This window comes from Tachypleus tridentatus, chromosome 9 (genome assembly GCF_004210375.1).
Source record: "Tachypleus tridentatus isolate NWPU-2018 chromosome 9, ASM421037v1, whole genome shotgun sequence".
NCBI lineage: Eukaryota > Metazoa > Arthropoda > Merostomata > Xiphosura > Limulidae > Tachypleus > Tachypleus tridentatus.
In genome coordinates, this window is record NC_134833.1 from 100293026 (window position 1) to 100320752 (window position 27727).

At 31.7% G+C, this 27727-nt stretch overlaps 1 protein-coding gene across 5 annotated transcripts in view; it reads left to right on the forward strand.

Annotated features, from left to right (window-relative positions):
• The window catches only part of LOC143225876 (rab11 family-interacting protein 4B-like), a 92540-nt gene extending 65058 nt beyond the window's left edge, over window positions 1-27482 (forward strand). For all 5 annotated transcript variants that reach the window (XM_076456030.1, XM_076456029.1, XM_076456031.1 and 2 more), the window contains 7 exons: window positions 13091-13181; window positions 14615-14664; window positions 15879-15960; window positions 16228-16365; window positions 17382-17528; window positions 24139-24276; window positions 24911-27482. In XM_076456030.1, the coding sequence (XP_076312145.1) occupies window positions 13091-13181; window positions 14615-14664; window positions 15879-15960; window positions 16228-16365; window positions 17382-17528; window positions 24139-24276; window positions 24911-25042 (778 nt within the window). In that variant the 3' untranslated portion in view covers window positions 25043-27482. The remainder of the gene's footprint in view (window positions 1-13090; window positions 13182-14614; window positions 14665-15878; window positions 15961-16227; window positions 16366-17381; window positions 17529-24138; window positions 24277-24910) is intronic.
• Window positions 27483-27727: the final 245 nt, after the last annotated feature.

Consider the following 27727-nt stretch of genomic DNA (forward strand, 5'->3'; position numbering starts at 1 on the left):
AATTGACAACTGTAGCGTCAATATTAATATTTTTTAGATAATTTTAGTGGTGAATTATTCTCAATAATCATTTGTTTAAAACTTGTGAATTAGAAATTTAAGTTTAGATGGAAAACCTGAAATGAGGAAATGGAATGATTTATGATACTGTGTCATTGTTGATAGCTTCAGTTGAAATCTGGGATTTTAATCCTGCTTTAGATGGAACCTTATTTTTAATTAATTTTAATGCAATATATTAAACTGTATTATATTTGTTACAGATCAAGATAAACTTTCAAAGAGTGTTAAATTATTGTTTTGTTTTAAGGAACAGTTATATTAAATAAACATGTGTATTAAAACAATTCTAACAATGTTGTGTGAAAAGCAATTAATATTTTAAAATTTAGAAAAAAATTATTGCAGTTTGTCTCCATGAACAGATATATAGAGATACTGCCCAGTCAGGTTATTACTAGTGTTAGTGTGCACACAGGGACAGACGTTTGGATAAATCTGTGGTGTTGACTCAGCTCTTCCTAATGTCTTCATTCTTATGTTTCTGAATATAGCTAGATACACTTACTTTACATTAAAAGTAGCAACTTTATATCCATTTTAGATTAATGGAAATGAATCATCAGTATGTGGTGCAGTTATTGTTTCTTTCTTTAGTTGTTCTTCTCCTTGTTGTAGTAATAAAACATCTACAAATGTTACACAAACAATCATACAGGTAGGTGTTGAATTGTTACTACTAGGAAATCCATCCACATTGACATCTTTATCAGGTGTTGTTGTTAAAAAAACAAACTAATTTTATACATATCTAATGATTAATACATCACACAGTCACTTGGGGCATAAATGTGGTTCATACAAATTAAAAATGAATGGATGGAAAAGCTAAAGTGAAATGGTGATCTGGTGGGCAAAGCTTAAGTAGTCATGTTGAAGAGTCACCTAAAGTTCAGGCTCATATTTCACTTTAGTTTGGATTCTTTTTACTTTAGCACATTTCATTTTACAATAAAAGATTAATAAAGTTTCATCAGTTTAAAGATTTTTGTTAAAAATTACAATCAAAACAAAAAATAGTGGCATGTAATCAAGCATTTCACATGTATAAAAATAATCAAATCAGAATAAAGGGATCAGCCATATAAATTTTGTGATGTTGATTTGTTTGAAGTTAAGCACAAAGCAGTACAATTAGCTGTCTGTGCTTGTCCATAGACTTACGCTGTGCCACTGGGGTAGAATCATATAGAAATGAGATATCAAGTAGTGAGCCAAATTATTAAAGAAAGCAAAGCCTGTTAAAATGTAATTAAAATTAAACAAGTAAACATTGGAGAATACTTGACACCATTTTTCACTGCAACATGATTAGTATACAAAGGGCAGAATTTTCAACAATTTATTTTTATTGAAATTACTTTCATGTTAGATTTTTTATGGACTTTGACTCTTTTTTGATATAACATCTTTATATGTTTACTTCTTTATTGAAACTTGGTTGTTTTTTGCATATAAAATGCTTTAATCAGATTATGGTATGCTGAAGCATTTCAGATAAAATGCACCAAGATGTGACTAATTTAAAGGACTAGTTTGAAAATTTATCATATCCTTTCTGTTGTTTCTCTTTGGGCAAGTGAATTTGTAAGGTGATGAGCAATGAGATTACTTAGATATAGCCAGTTGTCTGAGCTGACATTGCAAAATGAGCATGCTATGTGTTTGATTGAAAGAAAGGCTTTTAGAAGGTAAAAGAAGGTTCTTGTTTGACCATGTGCATCTTCTTTGTGCTGTTATATATATAGTTTTTTTCAAATGCCTTAATGGAGCAGAAAAGTATATTGTATAATATAACACAAAGTGTTTCAAGGTTTTGAGATTTTTAATTTGCATTTACTTGCCCAAGAATGAAATAAATAACAAGTTGAAAGGTTTTATTGGATTTTGGTGGAATCTGTGTTGTAAAGAACAGTTTTCAAGGTATTAATGTTTTTTCTTTACATGTATTCATTTCTTTCACTTCTTGCTAGTTTTGCAGAATATCATTTAGTCTACTGTATCCACAGATATCTATATCAATAAATCATATAATACTTTTTGAACTCGTTGATGGCAGTACTAAAACTGTATATTTGACTCACAAACTTCTGGATATAGAAAACCAGAAATTAAGCGTTATTCATTTTGCAAGTATTGTTACTGTTCTGCAAAGATATTCAAGAGTTTTCAGTATAATACATCCTCTGCTGCTACAGTGGTAAGTCTACAGATTTGCAACGTTAAAATAAGGGGTTCGATTCCCCTCAGTGGACTCAGTAGCTAGCCCAAAGTGGTTTTGCTATGAGAAAACACATACACACTAAGTGTAATACAAGAAATTTCAACTTGTTCGTGTATACTTATTATTGTATTCAAGGTTTTATCATGGTTTCTTGATAAAATGTTATATTAGAATATGAGTAACTTCATTTTTGACAAGCTTGTGCTTCATATTTAGATTTGTCAAAGATAATTTTGAAGCATACCAGAGATTTATCTTTGTCATTCGATTTTGTAGGCCCAGAATTCCATATGCTATAATAATAAAGAATCATTACTGTGAGGTAGAAAACTATCTCAGGCAAAATGAACGTTTATTAATTTCACAAAAATGCATGTAAATGTAACTTTCAATGCTAATTTAAAAGCTTTTTTTTGTAGCAAATACACAAAATTAACAAACTTAACCATCTGGGTATGCTTCACCCACATAAAAAGTAAGACAGATTTGGCTTTTTTTTTGCCTTTATTGCGTTTTTTCAGTGATTAAAACTTGAAATATTTTCCAGACTTAAATTTATCGAGTCTATATGACAACCTCACAGACTAAAAATCACATTAACTGATAATTTTGATATATTTTTAATTATTCAACGTTTAATTAAATATATAGTTTATATTAATTTATATTTAATTTAAATAATATTTATATATTATATATATTTATATATATAGTCATTATATTTATATAATGACTATAAATGATAGTCATTATTTGGAATAACCAAACACTTATAATTTAATGTTTTTTTTGTACTTTAAAGAAGTAACCAAATTTTGAATATCGTTACCACTAAACTTAGTGAACAGTTTGATAGAAAATTACAGAATACAAGCTATTTACAATTTTATTTCGACGAACTTAAGCTGAAGACAAAATAATTTTGTTTGTTTGGAATTAATATACAAAGCTAAACAATGGGCTATCTGTGCTTTGCCCATCACGAATATCGAAACTCATTTTCTAGCGTTGTAAGTCCACAGACATATCATTGTGCCACTGGGGGGACAATAGTTTTGATATGGATCTTAATTTGTCAATTTCTTATATGGTGATTGTTTTATGGCACATTTTGTCCCAGATTTCTGGAAATAAATTAATTATTAAATTAAAATGGCGTGAATTTCGCATGTTCCTGTGTTATACTTTTAAGTGTTAACACCTGCAGAACGCATCTCATCCAAAATTCGAGAAAATGATCGGTTAGTCATGTAATAGGCTTACTAAGACACATTTAACTCGCCCTAGTAGACAAGTTCCATGAATATATTACAAATTTCATGCTTCTCGCACATTTTGCACATTTTTTATGCGCAAACTAAAATGTGTTGCAGACTTTGTTGAAAAAATCAAATTTTAAAATACTTGCATAAAGTTAATGCTAAATTTTTAAAGGAACAGCTAGTGCACGTGTGAGAAAACTATTTCTTAAGTAAACTATGAGACAGTTTCAACAATATGACACCTTTCAGATATTTGACAGAAACCAAGAATTGGTGAATATGAATGCATTGTGTGAACACATCATTTCTTTTTATAAGACATATAATGCTAGTACATGGTTTTCAATATGCAGTAAAGAAGAAATATTCATTATAAAAGGAATAGACTATTGGTTTTAATCCTGTGATACCTGTACTGAAAGGACAAACCATGTAAGTATAATGTAAAGTTTCTAGACCACTGTTAAACGTAACTCGGTGATATAAGGAGATATAAGCCAGCTAAGTACAAGTGAGGGGTATTTGAAATATAAAGGTGTTAGCTAATTATGTGTAACATAGAGTAATGTAAAATTAACGGATAAATTATTTATGTTTAACACTAGGGTATTTAAATTTAAGGAATTAGCCAATTAAGTGTAGCAGAGAGTTATTTTAAAAGGGGGGATTAGCTAATTATATATAATTCGGAACGTAAAATGGCAGAACAAGTAGTTCAGAGGCCACGGGGCATTGCCATGTGTGTCCTGCCCTGGTTCCGCCTCTAGAATGAACAAGGAAAGTTATTTATGTATATCACTACGACATTTAAACTAAGAGGTTTAGTCAATTAAGTATAATAGAGGGATATTAGAAATGAAGGTATTAGCTACTTAGATACAATACAGAGGTATTTGTACTGAAGGAATAAACTGCCAAGAATGACCTTGAGATATATCGGAGGTGAAGTATAATTCTGAGATATTTGAAACGACTAACTCCCAGTCATTTAGGCTAGAACATAAAATATTTGAACTATTTTTAAGTGATTATCTAGTTAAGAGAAAACTCAAGGAATAGTACTTGTTTAAGAAAATAATGACTCTTCTATCATGTATTACTTACTTGAGTAAGAACTCGTAATTTCTCGGTAGAGCAGCAGTATGTCTACTGTTTACAACGCTAAAGTCCGAAGCTCAATTCCTTCCAGTGGACGTAGCAAATAACCTCATGTGGCTTTACTCTTAAACTAGCTGTTACAGGTTATTCCAAAAGGAATGCCTTTTTGTAGTATCTTAAAAGTGATGACGCCCTATATATAACATATAGTCAAAATTAAGCATCGAATCCTTCAATATGATTTGGTCCGGCATGGCCAGATTTGTTAGGGCACTTGATTCGTAATCTGAGGGTGACGGGTTCCAATCTTTTTCATACGAAACATGCTCGCCATTTCATCTGTTGGGATGTTATTATTGGCTAATCCCACTTCATTGATAAAAGAGTATTCTAAGAGTGATGATGACTAGCTGCTAAAGTAGGGACGGCTATCGCAGATAGTCCTGGTGTAGCTTTGCGCGAAATTCAAAATAAACAAACCAAAAACAGAATGCTTTACCCTCCTTTATGTATGTTACAACTAATGCAAGCATAAAACATTCCTGAATAATATAAGCATTAAGCGTAGTCTAAGAAAACATGATAAATATACACTTGTTTGTTGTAGTTATTCTACTAAAGTAATTGACAGTTTTGATTTTAAAATTAAATTAACTCCATAAGCATGCTCAATAAGTTGAAAGATACGACAGTACCCCTGGTAGTTTTGGAATAGGTTAACCATGTTAATAATTTAATAGCATTGGAGTTTAAGAAGTAAACAATGGATGTTTATCAAATAGTATTTTTGTATACAAAAGTCGAAAAGGCCCTAATAGAACGTTGTAATTTTCAGCCTTTTTTGTTATTTGTTCTTCTTAAACTCTGTATATGTTCTCTCAGTTACAGATAAATATTTACCAGAAATTGGTTTCTAAAACTGTAGCACATTTTGTTACCGAAATACGTTTTTTGAATTGTTTAAAAAATGAAAGGGCACGAAACGAACATAACCAAGATATGTATTTACATGTAAAGTTCGTTTACAACAAGTTGTGTATGTGTGTTTTTCCATTTAGCAAAAAGTCACCTCGGGTTATCTGCTGACTTCACCGAGAGGAATTGAATCCCTGATTTTAGCGTAGACTTACTGCTGTACTAGCAGAGAACAAATAAGTTGTGTGACACCGAACATACTATACATGCGTAGCAGACCAAAACAGTTTTGGTGTTAAAAGCAACAACATCCATTACTGCAATAACTTCGTAAAGTGTTGGTTAGAATTTCAGTTTAGTAATAATTAGCAGATAAAGAAGTTCATTCTTATCTATGAATAGCTTCCAGTAAAATATCGCAAGTTTATTTTATTCCAAGGATGCTATACTTAGCAAAGTTGTTGGTATAACGAAGTGAGGTAATTAATAATGACAGGAATGTTATGAATATAGATCTTAAAGATTGATGAATTATGTAAAGATCTGTAGAGAGAAAGGTTAAACGACGTTGTACAACAACAAACACTTTTCTTAAATCTCTCACAGTTATTTACGTTTCTAGATTTGATGAAACTCGCATAAATTATATGACACGAATGAAGTTATTATTTATTATTTAAAAACCGAACTTTTACTGGTAGTTGAGAGTTTTTTTATGGTTTCCACTTTTGAAGTTAATTGGAACTTTATGAAACTTTGTTTCTTATCTGTCAAACGTGTTACACTGTTTTTATTTTATTTTCTGCCGGTTGTTTTATGTTTTAGATGGCTGCTTTTGCATACAACTTACAACTTCAAACGCAACACAGCCATTGGTTGTCGATCGTTATGGAATCGTGAGTAAACTAGCGCATTCTGTTGCTACGGTTCACAAAGCTGACATCTATTTTATCATAGCGTTTCAGTTGAAAAACGTAATGGCAGAGTGCTGGCTTCGTTATTATTAATTTTCTTCCTTATGTTGGGGTCTGTGGCCAAATTCACTGCTACACTAAATCTTACTTATGTTGTTGTTTCGTGAGGTATTGTAGAAATTTAAAGTTTTGTTCTTATGTTATTGAATAGTTCTCAGAATTTACTGATCTGTGTATTGGATTTCAAAACATACGAGTGGTCGATTCAAATTATCTTTTCACCGCAGTCAGTAAGTATCATTTCTATTAAATTATGAAGAACAGAATCAGTGTGTTTTATCTTTCTTTTTTGTTATGTGAGTCACTACCCAAAGAAAAATGTGAATGCAAAGTTAGTTAACCACAACAAGAGGAAATGCAGGTGGCTTCCCCGGTGTTATTCAAATATTTTGGTAGTGTGTTAAGTGGTATATGCAAATTGTTCTCAATTGGGGACACAAAATTACTTCCAGGTGATACAGGGCGGCGGTTCGGCAAAGTAGCTATTCATCAGTGCACCTAAAAAAAAACGTTGATGGTGCCACTGTAGGGGTATATGATAATATTGATAATTAGCTGAAGGTACATTATTGAAAAATGTTGAGAACTACTGGCTTATATAATATATTACATAAGTAGTGTGAATCGATAAGTACCGAAATATAAGACAAGGGAGTACTCAGAATAATAAGTGAATTAGTAGTTTACTCGTTTGGTGTGTAATGTTATATTGCAGTGTTGAATAAGGTAAAGGCGTTAGCGCCCAAGAATCTTAAATAACAGAATAACAAATGAGTGATACTAACCAGAATTAAACAATAGCGCTCGCAAGAATAGAATGTTTGTTCATCTTAAGATGACGAAAACAGGTAGAAACGGTAAAACTATTTGGTGGTTGATATTTTAAAAGCTTTCCGCTTAATTCTAATAAAACTGTTATAACCGTATTTCATGGCATTTTCGTTCATTAAGAAATTTATTTAATCTTAAAGGATAGTGGATGACGTGCAACTTAAATGGAAATTTGATTCAGCGTATTTTAGTGAAACATGAGCATTAGCCATAAAAAAATTTTTTTAAATTATTTTTATATCAAGAACTTAAGTGGTACTCATTGGCAGTTGAAGCAATACTGTATCTATTCAGGTTATTTTTTTTATTATTTGTTTAACTGATACGTTGATGATTTAGGTTTGTGTATCTTTTGTTTAACACTAAATAGGGTACAGGCTGGTTTGTTTGCTAAGGCTACGTACTAACTCAGCTATAAGGGGACGTTTTTGGATATTTTAAACTAGGACTAGACAGTGGTGAGGGCTAGGAAAAATTTAAATGCAAACAGAATAAAAGGTAGAGAAACATTTAGCATGGGAATAAGTATAAAAGTAGTTATAAGGAAAGGCTTAATTGCTGCTATTGTTATGTATAAGAAATAAAATAGATGACTAGAATATTAATTACTATTAGTAGAAATGGAGGAGTTTGATATAATGGGAATAACTGAAATATGTTTAAACAAATGATTTTTGAGGACAGCAATTTCTCTGAAATACAGGGAAATAGTATTAAAAAGGGGAGGAAGAGTGGCTTTACACGTGTCACATGAGTTACATCTTGTTAAAGTTGAGGATGTGAAAGATAATAGTAAGGAGATTGAATCCATTTGTGTTTCTATTAGTGGATATAAATGAAATTGTTATAGACCATCAAATGATTGTGATGAAAGTATTGAGAAACTTTAGAATGGGATTAAGATTTCAGCTGTTTAATGATGTCATAATTATGGGTGAGTTTAGTTTCAGACATAGAGATAGGGAAATGTTCGATTCAAACCATGAGGGGGGGAGGTTTTTTTCAAATTGGAATGATGGCTTTCTTTACCAAATAGTCAAGAAACCCACTAGAAACATTGCTATTCTAGATTTGTTTTTAACTTAAAATATAGAAATGATTAAGATAATGGAAATTGAGTGCAAATGATGATTGTTCTATTAGTTTCAATATTTTGCTGCATATGGAGATAAGGAATAATCATATTTTGGTTACAAATTTCTAAAAAGTAAGGTTTGAAGGGATGTGACAAGATTTGTCTATTATGAATTGGGCAGCTGAGTTATTTGGAGAAACTGATCAGATATGTAAAACTTTTAAATGTAAAAACCACATTGGCTCAAAAATAGTATAAGAGATAAAATTAAAAAAGCATAATAAATTTAAGAAATATTAATTTGATTGGTATGACAGGAGGCTTAGAATATTATAAAATACCAAGAAAGTTTGTGAAACAGGAAATTAGGGCATCAGAAAAGATGTATGAGAAGAGGTTAGCTGAAATTGTGAATACTAACAATAAGTATTTCTTTAAATACATTAAAAGCAAACAAAATGTTGGATTATCAGTAGGGCCCTTGAGGGATAATAAAGGAAGGCAAATATCTAAAGAAATAGTTGTGTTATTAAATTTTGCTTTATATTTAGTTTTTACTAACGAAGATTTAAGCACTTGACAATTAGAAAATGAGATCAAACAGAATGACTGCATTAATTCTAAGCTGGTTAAGGAAAATTTAGAAAGTTTTAAAAAACAATAAGGCTCTTGGTCCAAATAATATTTCCGAAAGAATTTTGAAGCAGATTAAAGAATAGACATGTGAGCCACTTACTACTATTTTTGTCAGTCCTTGAATAGTGGGCAGATACCAGAGGATTAGAAGTTAGCTAATGTAACGTCTCTTTTCAAGGAAGGTGATTAAAAGTTGTCCCAGTTATTACAGACCCTTTAGCCTGACATCAACACTGGGAAAAATTTAGTAAATACTTAAAAATGCTTTGCAAAGTCATTTAACAAAGTTTAGAATTTTTATTGGATAGTCAAAGTGATTTCACTAAGGGAAAATTGTACTTTACAAATTTTTTGACATTCATTAAAAAGGTTACTTCATATATAGATGAGGATAAGGGTGTAGATTTGGTGTGTCAGGATTTTGATAAAGTATTTTACAAGGTGCCACATAAAAGACTTGTAAAAATAATTGTTTGTAGGTGTTGTGGGTTAAGTTAGGAAATTGGATAGAAAAGAGGATGGATGGAAGAAAGCAGAAGGTTGTTACAAATATAGTTTAGTCAAACTGGATTAATGTCACAAATGGGGTACCTCAGGGTTCAGTCTAAGGACCTTTGCTCTTTTCAATTTACACTAATGACATAGGTGAAGCAATTGTTAATAAATTTCCTACATTTGGAGATAATATTAAGGTCTTGGGTGTTGCTAGCTGTGAAGAGGATGCTGCTTCTTTACAAAAGGATTTAGATCATTTATTGAGTTAGACAAATAAATGGCAGATGGGTTTTAACTATAAGTATGATTTGGATGGGAAAAACTTTAACAGTGTCATGAAAGAAATGGATCTTGGTATAGTAATTGATCATTCTATAAAGTCATCCATGCAGTGTGCTATTGCTAGTTGTAGGGCAAATAGAATTTTAGATTGTATCTACAGAAATATTGAATACAACTCTAAACAGGTTGCAATTTCATTGTACATATTGCTGGTTAGGCCACATTTAGAATACTGTATTCAGTCTTAGGCTACTTACCTTAGGTAAGACATTGAATTGTTGGAAAAGGCTCAGAGAAGTGTACTAGAATGGTGCCTAAGATGGAAACATTAAATGAGGAGAGGCTGATATATCTCAAATTATTTTCACTTGATAAAAGAAGAGTTAGTTGGGATCTTATTGAGGTGTCTAAGATTATAAAGGGAATTGATAGTGTTCATGCATCATCTTTTTTTCCTATTTAACAGTGATAATAGTAGGACTAGGGGACACAAATTTTGGTAAAGTAGGAGTCATCTTCAGCTAAAACAGTTTCATCTTTCTAACAGGGCTGTTGGCCTTTGCAATGGGTTTCCTTCAGATATTGTAGAGGCAATATGCTGAAATGAATTTACAAGTATATGTATGATAAGGGCTGGCTGTAATTTTTTTAAGTTAATTTAATGTGTGGAATAGCTGAGAGGAACAAATAGTTTGCATGCTGTTCCCAAACATTATGTTACATGTTATACAGCTTAGTTTATAAACATTTTCTTTCCAAGATCTTTTGAATGTAGAGGATGTTATAAACTGTCCATGATCCATGTGTTATTCTAGCTCACATAATAAAAATTTGATCTATCAGTTGGTATTGTTTACCTGAAAGTTGCCTGGAGGGATTATCTGATTTAACAACTTGTGCCAGCATATAGTAGTGTGTTGTCAGTTAGTCAGTTGGTGGACACTAAAATGACATTACATAAGAGACACTTAATATTGAAATTTGTAACGTCTCGACATCAGTAAAATGTACACATGCCATGAATCACAAGAAGAATTATGCACTCTGCAGGCTGCAACATAGCATGACATGAATTTGAAAAGCAAGAAATAAAACTGTTATATAATTTTGGTTTCATATATATATGTACATAAATCATAAGGAAACAGTTACTGGCTTAAATAATTTTCATTGGCATAATATGGGTTTAGAAAAATTAAGAGTATAATAGCAATTTAACTAGATGTGGTGTTTGTACACCATTGTTGATAAGGTGTTTAGCTGGACTAAAACATACAATTACTTGTGTAAATGCTATTTATATCAGTTGTTCATGAGTCAGGTATGAGTTTAAAAGGCTTTAGGTATATCAGTTGGCAGAACATGATATATAGTAGTTGTATCATGCTGTGCTAGCTATGTCATTATACAAACTATGAATGAATCAGCTCTTGTTAAAATTAGTCTCCACCTTACTTTAAATATTTTATACAAACTATTGAAACTGAAAGCTGGTAAGATTCTTGTTCATAATAATAGAATAATGATGTTTCACTTGAATCTCTCAACCTCCTAACAATAAATCTTTAGAGTAAATTTTATATGATTGTAAACTGTGTAGGAAGTGTGAAAAAAAAAAAAAGACAGAAGTTAATTATTTTTTCCCTGCAATTTGACTGATGTTAACCACATCATATTTGTTCTGTGAAGCATAAAAGAGGACAGTCCAATTTCCTGTTATTTACAAATTGATGAATAACCGAACTGGTATTTTAAGATTGGTAAAACAAGTATCATTTCAGGAAGTGTTGCAAATTTTGAAAAAAAAAAAAGTATTTGTTTTGCAGGTAGCCTTTAGTGAATGTGGAAACCTATGTTTTTATTGTAGTTCTTGTGGACACTGACATTTTGGTCAACAACAAGAATTATCTTTTTTGAATGATAAATAGCTGTTATTATTATCATATAATTAGATAATCCAGAATTAAGATGCCAAACCTGTTGCCCAAAGGCACTTTATTGTGTATATTCTTCTTCATTGTTGTTAGTGTTTCAGGAACGATTCATGAAATCCTTTGTTGGCATGATAAAATTACTTTTTTTTGTTCAGGTACCATGCCTAACCATTTTTTCCTTTGATGGACATTTGCCATTTATGTGTTTATCAAATATCAAATATATGAAGAGCAATAGTTATTTCAAGGCTTCATTATGTCTATATAGGTTTGACTACTTGAAAGAATGTAGCAGTTTGTAGTTATCAGGTGTAAAAGAATTGCTCATTTTGTTTTTCTTCAGGCTCATTATTTATTGGTGAATCAGGCAGAAATATTTTAAGCAGTGAAATAAATGTTATATTATTGTTTAACGTTGTTACATCATAAAGGATTTATTTGGTGGGTAGAAAAATTGTAATTACTTAATTCACCTGATTAGAACAATCAAATCAGTATTTCAGGTTGGGTATTGAAAGGCCAAAATGCTTTAAATGATTAATTTAGCATGAGTTTTGAACTACTGATTTTTCTGGAATTTCAATTTCGGATTTCAAAGATTTTTTTGAGCTCGTACAAATTGTTCTTAACTATAGAACTGAATGTAGAATTAGTGTAAAATACTTATGCATTTTAAAGGTTTTTCATATGTTTCAGTGTATAATTTGAAGTACTGAATTCAAAACTTAATTTAGACATTATTGTTTTGCTATATTTGCTTGGCAAATCCCATTTACTGTTATTGTGCTTGATATTCTGTTATGAGTGTTGCTTTCACATAGGTATGCAGTCATCAACAGTAAAATATTGTATATGGATTGTGCAACATTGTAGGGGGCATGAGCAAATTGTATGGATCAATTTATTTTTAATTCTTTGCCAGAAAAACAAAAGTTGTAGATCAATGATAATGATTACTTCTAAATCAAATTTTGTGTATGACTTTCTGTAGTTATCAGCTAAAGAAAAAAAAAAAAAACTTCTTTTAAATGAGTGATATAGCTCAATTAAACAGACTGGAGAAATGTTTTTCTATGAATATTTTTATGACAAATCAGTAAATTCTCTTGCTTTGTGTTTATTCGTTTTTTAAACCTTAAGCAATCCTCTCTATGTACAGTGATATGAAACTTTATCAAGGGTCTCCTATCTTGTAATCTAAAGTTTTATTAGTTTAAATTAAACTTTATAACTGTGAAATGGAACAACATCAGTAATATTATGGAAATATTAAAATATAAATCCTAATATCTTCATTTTTTAAGGATTCATTCTTTAGAAGAACTCATAAGGGAACTAGAAATTAGATCAGAAGAAAGGATAAAAGAAGAAGAAAGACATTTAAAAGAAAGTTTGGTAAGATTTTAGCATTTGGAATGGTAACATATTCATGTTTATAAATTATTGTAAAAAGGATTTTTCTCTGCACAGCTGCTTACCTTTTTTTTATGTTTATGAATATTTGGGAAAGCTACATAGGGGTTATCTGTGTTAGCCATCTTCAATTTTGAACTAATAGGCTACTCTCAGCTATAATAAACAGTTACTGGGATTTGCTCATCACTTTTATAATGTATACAAAATGGAATTAAAATCAGAGACCCTTAAATCCACAATTCTGTACTAGTGGCATAGTGCTAAATAATATAATGCCCAGGGTTCTGCCAAATTTTGTCAGACATGTGACATAACTGTAGGGTAATGGTTTCATACTGAAAAGCTAATTTCTATTTTTGAGTCCATTTTATTGTCCAAAAATATAAGCAGCACTAATCATATGAGACTACATATATTTGTAATAAACTGAATGCACATATTACTGAAGGAAAACACAGAAATTGAATTAATAAATTAGTCAGAATAAAATTAACAACTGGGAACCATATATACAAATCTTTTGTCTTCTTCAGCTTGGGGTTTAGCAACAATTACGAATAGTGTTATAACGTTATTTTTGTTACAAACATGAATAACTAAAAATATAAATCAACCTGCATTATATATTATCTAAATAATAAGCTTTTTAAGAAATGTGTACATTGTAAATAAACAGCATAATTTTAAAATAAATTTAAGTGTTTTAATACCATTGTCATATATCTTAATAATTAATAACTATGTGATGAATTACAAAAATTTCACTGTTTTTTAATGCTCGTTCCTGCTCATGAACAAGAAAGGTCACATAGTGTCTGACATTAATTCCAAGAGAGTAACAGTGTGTGTGTGCTGAACAATCTGAGAGAGCTCTAGCAATATACACCAGGTTCACACATAGCTAGCTTGTTCTCTGACACTGTGAGTTTAGATGTGAAAAGAATTTCATTTTGGATGTATATTAATAATTTACTTTTTATATACAGTACATATTTTTAGTTTCTGAAATGTCTGGACTTCAGCTTCGATTTCAGGTTCTGCAGTTTCTGTGTTCTTTGGGAGCACTACACCCACTCACCCTCATCAGCATATTAACCACTAGTTAGTGCTTAACCAAGTTAAATATTCATCTGTAGTTTTCAAAGTTATTAGAAAATGGGAAAAGTAATTGATTATTATAACTGATACAGTTGCGTCTTTGTAATTTCAAATGGCATTGTTGTGTTTTCTCTCCAAGAAGTACTCTTCATATAAGTGCTAGAGCACACAAGCAGAATAATGATTTAATGTGATCTTAGTAGTGTATTTTTTTACAGTTATTTTAATAATAATTGGATCTGTGATCTTTATTGACTATTTCTTATCCTCCTGTGTTTAAATCTTCCAGTCATGTTTTATTTTATTTATCACAGAATAAACAGGAGAGAGATAAAGCCATGGAAATAGAACTGTACTCCAACAGGTATAACATTCATCTATTATAGAAAAAAAATTGTTTTTTAATAAGTAATTAACTTCTAATTTGTATTTTTTCAAGTTATGAATATATAGGCATGTTTTATTAGATACTACACTCGTAAGTTTATCAGAATAATTAAGTTTTAACTTTTTGATATAAATAGGTGTAGTATGAAACATTAGCAAGTGCATTACTATATTTAGTGAATTTTAAAATACATTATTATGATACTATTCTCAAAACCTGTAATGATAGAACAAATTTGAATGTGATGGGGTATTAGTAATTAGGGGCACCTTGTTTGTTTTATTAAATGTGACCATTGAATTCAAAATTGAGACATTGATTTTCTTTGATAATTGTACACTCATATTTCCCATTAAGGACAACATTGTTACCATGTTTAAAGCTTGAGTATGTGTTTCTTTATTGCCCCCTTTTCTCCTCTGGTTCCACTGTCTTTGACTAGAACAACTGTATTTTCAGTGATTACTGTCTATATAAATCTTTCAATCAACTCATAGTTTCTTAAGTTTTAAATCTATGAGATTTTTTTCAACCAGTAATTTTAAAATTATTTCATTTTTCAAGTAACATTAAAGAAAATATTTTCACAATTTCAAGATTTGGTTATTTAAATCCTGTTTACTAACTTGTATTGTGCATTCAAAATACTACTTTTTGAGCATTGCTATAATATTAGAAAGTACAGACCTTACGGTAATAAGTTATCTCTTTAAAACAAACAAAACATAAACAATTTATTCTGAAAGATATGTAACAAATTCCAATTTTATTTTAATGCACAAACCATTGTAAATATCATACATAACATGAGGAAAACTGACTGTAAAGTTTATTAGAGTCTAAATTAAATACATAGTAGCTTGATTTATTCTTTGAATTAAATTATTTTGTAATTTTAAATTTTATTATATACTTTGCTCTTTTATTTAATGAAAATTTAACCTAGATTTGTATGTCTGTGTGTGTCGTGTAGCAAGACTTTCAAATAACACTATGAATATGTGCTGTTTGAAAATTCTTAACACTTAAACATTTTGGTTTCCATGTTTTTAAAGTAAGAAATTTAGATATGAAGATATGTGTAAAAGCTTTTTTTAATCAAAAAATATATACATAGTGTGGCATATTTAAATTGACAGAATTAAATAAAGGTTTTTAAGCTGATAACTTCTAACATATTATACTTTCAGGTTGTATTGCTTACAACAGGAACACTTTGAGATTAAGGAAGAAGTTTTTAAGTTCAAGCAACAAGTGGAAAAGTTAAAACATGTGAGAAAACCTTACTTTTAATTCATTTCCTATATCATAAGTTATTGTTGGAGTGAGGTAGGCAAGCATGGAGCATAAACATGAGAAACTGTTTAGAGCACAGAACTGCAGATAAAGAATGAAAAACTATATTCTCTAACCTTGAAATCACAATACATGTATCCTCTTCTTATCTTTCATTCCAATGAGTCTATAATTATGATTTATTCTAATGTGTTTAGGGCAAATTTTAACATACATGTTTGATATCTAATTCTGTTATTACAGGAAAAAACAAATCTACAAGAGCAGCTGGCAGACACTTCCTCAGAACTATGTAGTCTACAGGAAGAACAACACAAATTACAGGAGTTATCCCGAAGAGAACGGGAGGAATTTGCAAATGAGAGAAAAGCTAATGCCCAGGTTAAAAAAACAATGTTTTTATTTATTTTTTTAGCCTAAAAACGAAGTGTGAAGAACATGAAATACTACAATGCTTCGTTAATAAATTTGATACTTGGCATCATGTCAGGATTTTGTAACCAAAAAATTTAAACAACACTAACATTGTAACATTTTGGGGAGATTTTGTAAAACATACAACATATACTGTGATGATGATAATAATAATAGTAATAAATAGATATTTAGGATTAATATTAAAAGTAAATAAGTAATTTTATTGTTAATTCTTAGCATAATTCTAATTTGTAAATTACTTAAATAAAATTGATAATTACACTTCATATACTTTATCTAGTTCAGATTATAACAGTTGTTTATGCAGTTGATGACAATTAAATCGTAGACCATAGACCATTACTATGTTTGTTGTATCTTAACCAACAAGGAGAACTTTATTTTGTGGTGAAAGGCCTCATTGGCAGTGGATATGGTTAACACAGTGTGGTTCATATATTTGAACATATTTTTCTTTATTTTCACAATTATAAGTTCTCAAGAGTTAGCAGTAAAAGGTTTAAACAAGGTTGTAACTTCTACTTTTTAACAAGTATTTTTGATGATTTTCTTAAATTTCTGTATTGTTATTAAAGTTTTTAGATTTGATGAAACATTCTTAAATTATGTATTATTTTAGTGTAGTTCTTTATTATGTAACAAGGGAATTTTGAGTGGTAGTTGCGAGTTCTTTAAGGTTTCTACTTCTGAAGTTTTACTTATTAAAACTATTTCAACCATGTTGGATAATTTTGTTTTTGCAGTTGATTTGGTAGGCTGCTTTTGGCCTTCTATTTAACAGTTCAAATGTGATGCAGACTTGTTATAGAAATTTTATTGTAACATAATCTGGTTCTGTTAAAATTTAATTACTTTTCCCATTTGTAAGCTATATTCAACAAAAATAATTTTTCCAGGAGAGTTCAAACACAAAGAAAAGATTTTGTTGTATTTAGTAAAGATAATATGCTTTATTTCAGTTGCTTAAAGACCTCAATCAAGAGTTGGATGATTTAAGGAGATACCACCAGGAAACTGAAAATATTAGACGATCTTGTAGTCCTAGTATGCTAGATCTTCCAGCTCGGTATCAAGAGCTTGAGTGTCAAGTGCATAACTTGCGTGAGGTAAGAAAAATACATTTTTTCTTATTGAATAAGAATTTAATTAAAACAATTCTTGGTCAAAAACTATGTATATGTATTCTTTATTACAGTCAACAATAAATGTGTTTGAGTTGTACAGAACAAAAAAAAAAGGAGAATAAAAATGTATGCAAATTGCAGAACATTTGTAAAAGATTTAAATATGGAAAGTATAAGTGTGGAAACAGAACTGAAAAAGCATAGGGAATCTCTTCAATACACTTGCAACTCTCATGTGAAAAGTGCAATATACTGAAGAACAGTAATAATTAAAAGGATGGAGAAAATTGTTTAAAAACACATCATCTTAATCTAATTTATCATTCACCATCTGTAGTACATTGTGGGTATTGTAGCACCTCCCTCCTCGCATAGATACGTTCGTTTAAAAACACCCAAGAGAAAATGATGTCACATTCAATATTTTATGTACTATTTCTGCAATTTTTTTTCTTTAACTTGTACCTCTTGCAGCTGTTGTGCAAATGATATATTTTATTCTGCTACAAACTCTGAATACACTTGTGGTTGACTATAATACATTAGTCTTCACTGGTTTATATTGCTGATATTTCACCCAGTACCAGCTGATGCTTGTGTTTCTCTATGTTTGTATGTCTTGTAGTCATTTGTGTACATGTGTACTATGAGAGAAAATGTATACAGTTTTCCCACGTACTGGGAGTAGCAGCATGTCTATGTAATTGTACATTTCTCATTCTTTTCATGTGATTGATAAATTATTAGATATATACATTTTAATCCTTCTCGGAAGTTTAACAAATGATCTCACGTTTCTACAAATTGCTCACAAGATGTTTACATATTCTGTGTTATTATGGTATAGTCAACACAGCCTCTGATATCACCTTAAATAATCATCTTATAACCTTGTAGATTTTAGTTATTCTGGAACTTTCTATGAATAGGATTATTAATATTTTTTACCCATTAAATTTAATGAATTCCATAATATTTGTCTTTCTATAAGTAGCTGTCAGTTGCTACTTTCAGCAGTTGCATCTTCACCACTTAATATATTTTATTTTAACCACTTTTAATGCATATGATTCTGCTCTTAAGGTGTGTTTAATCATTTATTTCTCTCAGAGTGTCACAGTAATTTTTATTTTCCTGTTAATTTAAAATTTTTTTTCTGTACAATTTTGAAGATGTCTGTTTTAACAGTACATGTTTCTCTTGCTATAACATGGCAACTTCATGCCTATACGTGGTGACGGGACCTCCCAGAGAAGGTTCTGTCTTTTCAGTTTACCTCCTCTGGGATCTGGATGTTCACCCACGTGTTTACCTTGCATGGCAACCTGTGAAGAGGAAGAGAGGATTCTGGTGGTTGAAGTGTTCAACCCAGACACACCATTTTGGCCTCGAATTCTTGTACATGGATGGCCTTAAGGTGTTCTCCAGGATCAATCAACTGGGCTAGGGTAAATTGAGTACCACTTTTGGGCATTGTCAACAGGTGTTGTGGACATTATGTCTGATGCTGGTGTTTGGTTATAGTACTCATAAAACTCTGGCATTGCCACAGTGGCTTTGTTTGGCATTGTAGGATTACATGGTGATGGGGTTGGTGGGTACTGAATCTTTCATTATATACTCCTCAAATCCAAATAAAATGAAAACAAAACACATATCACTGGTAATTACTATGTCTTGAAGACTCAGGATAGCAGACTCCACCTTCTTCTACACCTGTACTTCATATTACATTTTATGTCAGACAAACCTTTAAGGCAAATGTCTCCCTTTTTTTTTTTTTTCAGAAGGGACTAGAAGATCTTACTGGCTCTCCAAAGTCAGTCAAGAAGCTACATTCTGGGGTCGTTTTGGTGGAAACACCTACCACAAAACACAGTGAGCTCCTGTTGAATTTGAAAGTCACTGGAGATATAACCATTGATATTACTGCCCATGCTACTTTGAATTTCTCATGCAAAATTATTGTTGAGAAGGATTTTGGGAAATTCCTGAGTCAGAAATATTTGCTGGTTTTTTCAAAGAATTTCTGCAGTGAAGTGTATCTCCACTTGCAAGGATGGAATTATGTTGCCTACCATCATTATTTTTTTACGTTTATATCTCCACATTTATATCCACTGTTGTTGTGGTGGGTTATCTGAACTGTAATATAAGGCTATATATTTCCAACCCTCTTAGTGGTTTGGTCATTTAAATGTTTCATGCCATGGCTCTTTGATGTGTTTGTGGCAAATACCACAATGCCCCCAATGCAAATTGGACCCTCTCTGTGTTAATTGTAGTAGCTCTCACTCCATTTACTTTCGTTCTTGATCTAGGTGAGTGAGTTGGAAGTTATTTGTCCCTAACTTCATCCTGAGCATATGCTGCTGTACTATATTATACTTTTACCATGGGAGTACAGGCAGATCTTTCCATGCTTCCAGTGAAGTTGTTTGCAAACTATGTGAGGCAACTTTTACCCTCTATGGATAAACCTTGTTGACAAATTAGTGTCTACTCCTGTGTCCATTTTCCTTGGCCCCTAGCTTCTAGCATCTGCTTGGAAGATCTGCCTACTTGACCAAGAGGAGAATCCATGGAGGTCAACAGTCCTTCTAATAAAGACAAATGTTGTAATTTGTAAATCAAAGGGTTCTCTGCCAGTTCTCTTCCATTCAAATAAAAATGGCCACTTTGATAAAGAGGAACTGTTGAGGTTTTCATTATAATCTAGATGACATTAAGGTATTGATTGATTCTTATCATACTGTGTGTCTTTCCTTGCAGGAAGCATTTCTGAAACCTGCTGATACAGTCAGTCATATTTTGGCAGGTTTTTTTATACTAGAATGACAGGTTGTGTGATGGGTGAGTGTACAGATAAGTGATACTGCTGGTCAACCAGCATGTACACACCCTGTCTTTGCATCTCTATACACCCTTAGAAGCTGTCAGAATGTTCTTCTTTTCTTGGGTTGTACCATCACTGTTTCTTTTCTCTAACTGTATCCTGGAGAGACTTATCATCACTCATTGTAAAGCTGCCATCTCTTTTTGATACTTGGGGATTTTAATGGATACAATCTCCTCTGAGATGGTGATTATAGTGATTTGGAGGGAACATTCTGTAGAGTGTATGTTCTTGGATCACAACCTTTCTCTCATCATTACTGATTCATATACTTATTTTCATGCACCTAGTCAACCCTCTACTGCCTTTGATCTCTCTATCTGCTCCATTTCAATTTTTCTTGCTTTTCTTGGAGGGTTGACAGTGACCTATGGAGCATTGATCAATTTTCTATCATTTTGATGGAGAGTTGGTTTAGTGGATGCTACCCATGTGTCTTGGTGGAAGTTGGACCAAGGTAACTGGTCCTCCTTCACCACTCTCTCAAAACTTGATTCTACTGCTGTCTGTTTGCTATTGATAGATAACTGCATGGTAGCAGTGACTGTATTGTCCAGGCTTCTGCTCATTCTCTTCATATGACATTTCAACATTTTCCATTTCCATGATATTTGCATCCATGGTTGAGTCATGCCTGCCAGGGAGGCACAGAAGGCTCCAAAACAGGGCTTGGATACCTTTCACAGGTATTCCTCTCTTTTGAACTTCATTGCTTTCTGAAATATCCTAGATGTTAAAGCCAAAAGGAATCTTGGATTAAGTTAACAACTAGCATCTCTTCTAACAACAGTTTCAAAATCCTGTGGGATAAGATTTGGAGCTTCAGTGGGAAGTATACTTCCCAGCCTCCTTCCATTTTGCTCTTCAATAGCCAGGAAGCTGTTGATGTCCAGATCATTGCTAACACTCTTGGTGAGAGGTTTCCTTGTGAATCTAGCACTTTTTTTCTTTCCCCTCTTTCTTGACCATCAATATCATTCAGAGTGATCGACTCCTTTTTTTTTTTTTTTGAGCCAAATGTCTCTATAAATATAATCACCCCTTTACACTGATGGAATTCAAGCCTGCTCTTCATCGGTCTGGTAGTACATCTGTTGGAACTGATGATGTTTCACTCTAAAATGCTGCACCATCTATCTTCTGCATCTCTTGCTACTCTATTCTTCTGATTGTGTTTGATCAGATCTCACAGGATAATATTTTTTTTGATACTTGGTGCCAAGCTGTTATCCTCCTTTTCTGTAAGTCTGGGAAAGGGACCATAAGATTTCTTCTAACTATTGTCCAATTGCTTTGACTAGCTGTCTCTGTAAGATCTTAGAAAATGGTTAATGCTCATCTTGTTTGGTTCCTCAAGTCAGACAGCCTACTCTTGTCCAGTTGGTCTGTAGACCATCTGATTCGACTTGAAATATTGGCCAGGGAAGTCTCTTTCTCAAAAGGAAACATCTTGTTTTCATTTTCTTTTATCTTAATAAGGCTTACAACACTACATGGAAGTATGGGTTGCATGGCCATTTACCCATTTTTATGCAGAACTTTTAACTGGACAGACAATTTCAAGTCCATATGGGTTTTACATTTTCCCATTCTTTTCCACAGGAATTTGGAGTCCCTTAGGACTGTGTCTTGAGTGTTACACTTTTCACTATCAGACCACCCTGAATCATCTGTGGAAGTGGATCACAACAAACAGTTTTACCTTTTCTTCCTTTAAAACTGTTTCCATGCACTTTTGCCACTAGCAGAGTATGCACTTAGTTCTTAGCTCTGTGTTGGTGGTTCTTCCCATGGTCCTTAAGGCAAAGGTCTTGGGGCTTATCTTTGACAGTACACTGACTTTTATTCATTGCATCAGTCAGCTATGTATCTAGTGTACAAGAGCACTGAACATTTTCTGTGTCTTCTCTTCCACCTCCTGGGAAGCAGATTGATGTTTTATGCTGAGGATCTATCATGCATTTATTTGCTCCAAAGTGGACTATGAGTCTAATGGTTTATGATTCTACAAGGACTTTGACATGAAGATGCTGGACCCCATTCACCATCTGGGGCTTTAGCTCTGCAAGGGTGATTTTTGCACTTTTTTAGTCTAGAGTTTATACACTGAGTTTCACAAACCCATTTTCACTTCTGCTGTTTGTAACTTTCTTAGCAATATGCAGTAAACTTTAATCCTTACCACAGCATCCCACCTAGATTGTGTTTTCCTTCCTTAGAGGCTTATGCTCTTTCAGAATAGGTAGGCTGTCTTTTTTTCTTTCTTTTGGCCTTTGTATCCAGACACAGCTGGATGAGTTGGGTGTGTCACTGGATGACATTGCTGTCTCAACTGATTAGCCCATCCTGCTATATATTATTACAGTCCCCATCTGTGACCTTTCTTTGAATCTTCCGAGGTAGGTGGATACACCTGATTGGAAGTACTGTCAACTCTTTGCCAAACATTTTTTGAACCATTCAAATTAATGTGACTTTGTGGGACCTGTTATGGTTTACTGTGGTTTGGTGGTTACTCACAGGATCCCTTTTACAATTTCTATGTTCACTACCAGGAGGTATGCCATTTATTTTGCTCTGAATCACATAGAAGCTATTCACTATGCAGGTTGTACTCTTTACACTGACTTTCTTAGCTCTCTTCTGACCCTGGAATTGCTTAACGTTAGTTCTTACCTTGTTCTTGTCAATATTCAAAAACAACTGACCATTTCTTTTTATTTCTTCTATCCATATCCAATTTTTCTGGATACCAGGCCACATAGGTATTTGAGGGGACATGCTCGCTGACATCGTGGCTAAGTCTATCTGCTGTGGTGCCATCAAAGCTGTGCCTGTCCTGTATGTGACTATAGCCCAGTATTCAAGGCTTGACTATGTGCCATTTGTCAGTCAATTTGGAGTGAGTAAAGTGGTAATAAGCTTTACTGGATCAAACCTTCTGTTGCTCTTTGACTGTCTTGTTTCCATAATGATTGGAGGGAGGAAGTTGTCCCAACTAGGCTATGCATTGGCTACAGTTGTTTAACTCATCATTTCCTTTTATCTGATAATGATCCACATAGTATGGTCTTTGTGACATTCAAGTCACAACTGTTTACATTTTACTGCCATCGTTAGGATTGAGCAATGGCACCATTTCAGACATGGTTTTTTTACTGGTTCAACCCTGGCATTGGATAGTCTCACTGGTGATGGTGACACTATCCAACTTGCTTGTGTTTTTAGCATTTTACGAGAAATTGGCCTTTTTAATTAATTCTTTTTAACTCTTTTATCTGAACTTTGGACACTGTTTGGTTTTAACTCTCTTTGGTTTTTACAGTAAGTTTACTTTTACGTTTTTTACCAGTTGTTTGGCACAAATAGCCTAGTTGAACCAATGAGTGCCAAACAACCAACCAGTAATGTGGCAAAATACAAGATGAAGATGAAGTATTTTAAAATTAGTTTTTGCCTTATTCTACTATTTGTTTTTTTTTTTTTATATTTCTTCATACAAGTATGTTTCAAAAATAAGCATTATTTAAGGTAAGTTTTTTTTCTATCAGTCACAGTATACTTTTACATCAAATAAAATATTTTATTTTGTAATAAATCAGTCTTCAGTTAGTCAGTGTTGATACTGAAGAACCAGTATGTAATTTGATGGCTTCTTTGTTTGGTACTGTTATGTGGTTCCTCTGTTTTTTCCAGGAAAATAGATGTTTAAGAGAAGCCAATGAAGAGCTTCAAGCTCAGTTGCTAAATAATGGTGTTCTTGAAGGTCGGAGCCTTTTAAACCAAAAAACAACATCACTAGCAGAAGAGTTTGAAAATCTTTCCAAAGATCAGGTAATCTGTTTAATAAGTCACTTTTCTGCTACTTTTTGTTTAATATTTACCACCTCTAAAGAAAAGCAGTAAAGTTCAGGTAATACATTATTATTTTTCATAGGTTAAGATATTTTTATTAAAAACCTGGAACAGATTTTAGAGAGAGCAAATACACTACCATTTTTATACAGTAGTGGCAGTATCTTATTGTTCATATAGTTACTGAATGTTTTTTTTTTATCTTTTCTCAAATATTGTAGTGATTCTGGAGTATATCTCAAGTGTAAAATTCACAGAAACTATTGAATATCTGAATGCTGTTTTATATAAAGTTAATGTACACATTATTTTAACTGCAGTTACTATATTTCATTTATATCTGTAGTAACTCTTCAGTGTGGGTGTAATAAGTTTTTATAGGATTTTGAAAAGTAGGATATGTATAAATGGTACAATTAAAAGATTGCAACTAGTGGTCTCTGGTGAGTTCTGTGAACATCAACATCAATAAAGTTTTATTAATCCAATGAATATGAAGACTGTAGAAAAGTACACTCTATACAAAACACTGGTTTATATACTGTTATTTATGCAAAGGTAAATATGGTTTCATTAAAAAATAAGTATAACTTTTTTATTTCTACCAATATAGGTCATGGAAGCATTAAAGGAACAGCAAGAAGTGAATGCAAAGCTGCGAAATTACATTGATGGAATACTGTTAAATATTGTAGAAAATTATCCTCAGCTTCTAGAAGTAAAGTCCTCTAGAACAGGCAAATAAAATATTAAGAATTAGGCCTTCCTACAAGCTCCTGGCTATAAGTAATAATAAGTGAGTGATGTTTACCATTTGGCTAGTACAAACAAAAAGATAAAGACTTAGGACATGGAAGAACAACACCAGTTCAAAGATCTGACATAAAGAAGTAAAATACTTCTAGTTGAAACTTTTATTAACAGTGTGACTATAGTGTAGGACATCTAAACTATCTAATCTGCTTCATCAACTACTGGCACTTGAAGGTCTGAAATTGCTACAGAAACGCTATAAATTACAAAGTCATTTAGTAGTTCTGATTGCCTTCTGTAAATTTTGAAAACTTTTCGTACACAACCTTTTGGAATAATGTCAGAAACTGTACAGCAGAGAAGGCTAAACATTTTGACAAAGGAAAAAAAAAGATTCTCCATATCAACCTTTTTATCAAAAGTAAATAGTTCAAGCTATTTAATTTCCTTTTAAAGTTTGATGTATGTTTAACAAAATTTACCTGTAAAATGACAAAAGAAAACCAGTCTTATAATGAAATGCTTTATTTATGTGTTTTAAATAACACATATGCCTTTTCATTCCAGACTTTTGAAACTGATTATAAAACATAATGTTTTTGTAGTAGACTCAAGATAGTTTTGTAAATACTAGCCAAGTTCATCAAGAGTAAGAGTTAATAAAATTATTCTAAATGTGCAGTGTTTTCATCTAGTTTGTTTTTCTTACTTATTTATCAATAAATGTAATATCATAGAAACTATTTTGAAACTTGTATCACCAAACTAATTCATTTCTGTTTACAACTTTGCATTGACTGTATTCCAAAAGTTAACATTTTTATTCTAGCCAACTTTAATCCCATGATTATTACAAATCTAAGACAAATCTATTAATCAAAGGTTTACTCATAAAGTAATAATTTAAGACAATAGGTCTATTGTGGTAAAAACATGTAAAATATTCCTGCATTGGTCTCTTATTGTAACGTTTCTGTTTTATGTTTTACTAACAATGACCATGAAGTAGAAATATTCTAAACTTAAGTTAAATGCCGTTAATGGTGGCATATTAAATATTTCCTCTTCCGACAGTCATAATGTATGTATCAAAAGATTAAGAGGTTGTTTTTTTTTCATGGTAAGTTTATAAGTTATTTAACTTTCATTAAGTAATATACAAATGTATCATAATCTGTGAAAGAAAATGACTTGTTTCATGGTAACTTTTACGTTTGATTAATTTTGAAAATTCTGTATTTGATGTTAAAAAACTGAAGAACTTTAGCAGGCAGTTTATTGTGATTGGTCTATGATACTTTATATACAGTAGTTAATTTTTTTTAATTAGCATACAGATCTGAAACCTGCAAAAAAGAGCCAAATATTCAACTTTTTTATGCATTTTTGCCTTGAGTTATGTTAATCAAACTGTAGTCTGTCCATATTTTGTTTGTTAAAAAAATAACACCTTTTAATTATTTTCTGTTGTGACTTAAATTAAAACAAAACGTTTGTAACAATTCAATATTATGTGTAAAATTTAGTTTTGCCATTATTTATGAGGTTTCTTAAAAATAATGCATAGAATGTTTGATACTATAGATTGTTATTTATAAAACCATTACTTATTTTCTTTTCCAACCAAAAAATGTATCTTTTGTTTTTTGGTTTTGTAATTAGTTAACTTTTTTCATGCAGTAAAACAAAATATTTTGGGACTAGTTATTTTGGGGATTGAGTAGAATCTATGCATACTAACTGCAGTTTTAAAATTACTTGAATATGAGGACTTGGTTTCTAACAAAGTATTAGAATTAGCCATGGTGTTTTGTAAGTGTTTGATTTATGAAGATACAATCTGTAGGTGTTTAAGCATGGATCTGGTGAGTGTTATTACTTGGTTACATATCTATAGTACAAGAAAAACTGGTTATGATGGACTGATAGAACTAATTATTTTACTGAAATGCAATAAAGACCCTGTAGTGAATTATTTGAGCTTGTACAGATGTATATTACAGGTAAACTGTGCTATGAGAAGTGAATGATGTATTGTTAATCACAGCTGAAGTAAAGTTAAATAAATCAGACTCTTAGAACTGTTTCAGAGTTATCTCAAGTAGTATGGTGATAACAATAAATACAGCATTTGTCTTTTTAACATACCAATTTGTGAATTTTGAACTGAAAATAGCCCTGGCCAATTGATGATAAGAACTTGAGGTATATAACTGTTATTTGTATATTGCAAACAAAATAGGTTTATCAGTATCCTGTGACAATGATGAAGAACTCCGTTGTTGGGATCGAATATAGCCAATAATTAGTCTGTTGGGCTCCAAATCCAAATGTCTGTTGTTCATAACCCATTGCCACAAAATTGTACTTCTCATTTGAATGACTGTAAAATCTTGCTAATTGATTAAAGGAGCCTAAGAGTTTGTGTTGAATCCTGTTGACTTGCTGCATTTACTCTAGTCTACTAGTTCAGAATCAGAGATGACTAGGGTAGGTATCCCTTGCATAGCTTTGTGCAAATTTTAGATACACTAGAACCTATTAATAGATAGGGTTGGGACAAAATTTACTGAATCATTTGCTGTATAACTAAGTCAATGAAACGTACTTACGCGAATTGTGATGGTGAATTTACCATAACAGAAAATTTAAATTTATCCATTACACTTAGGGCTAT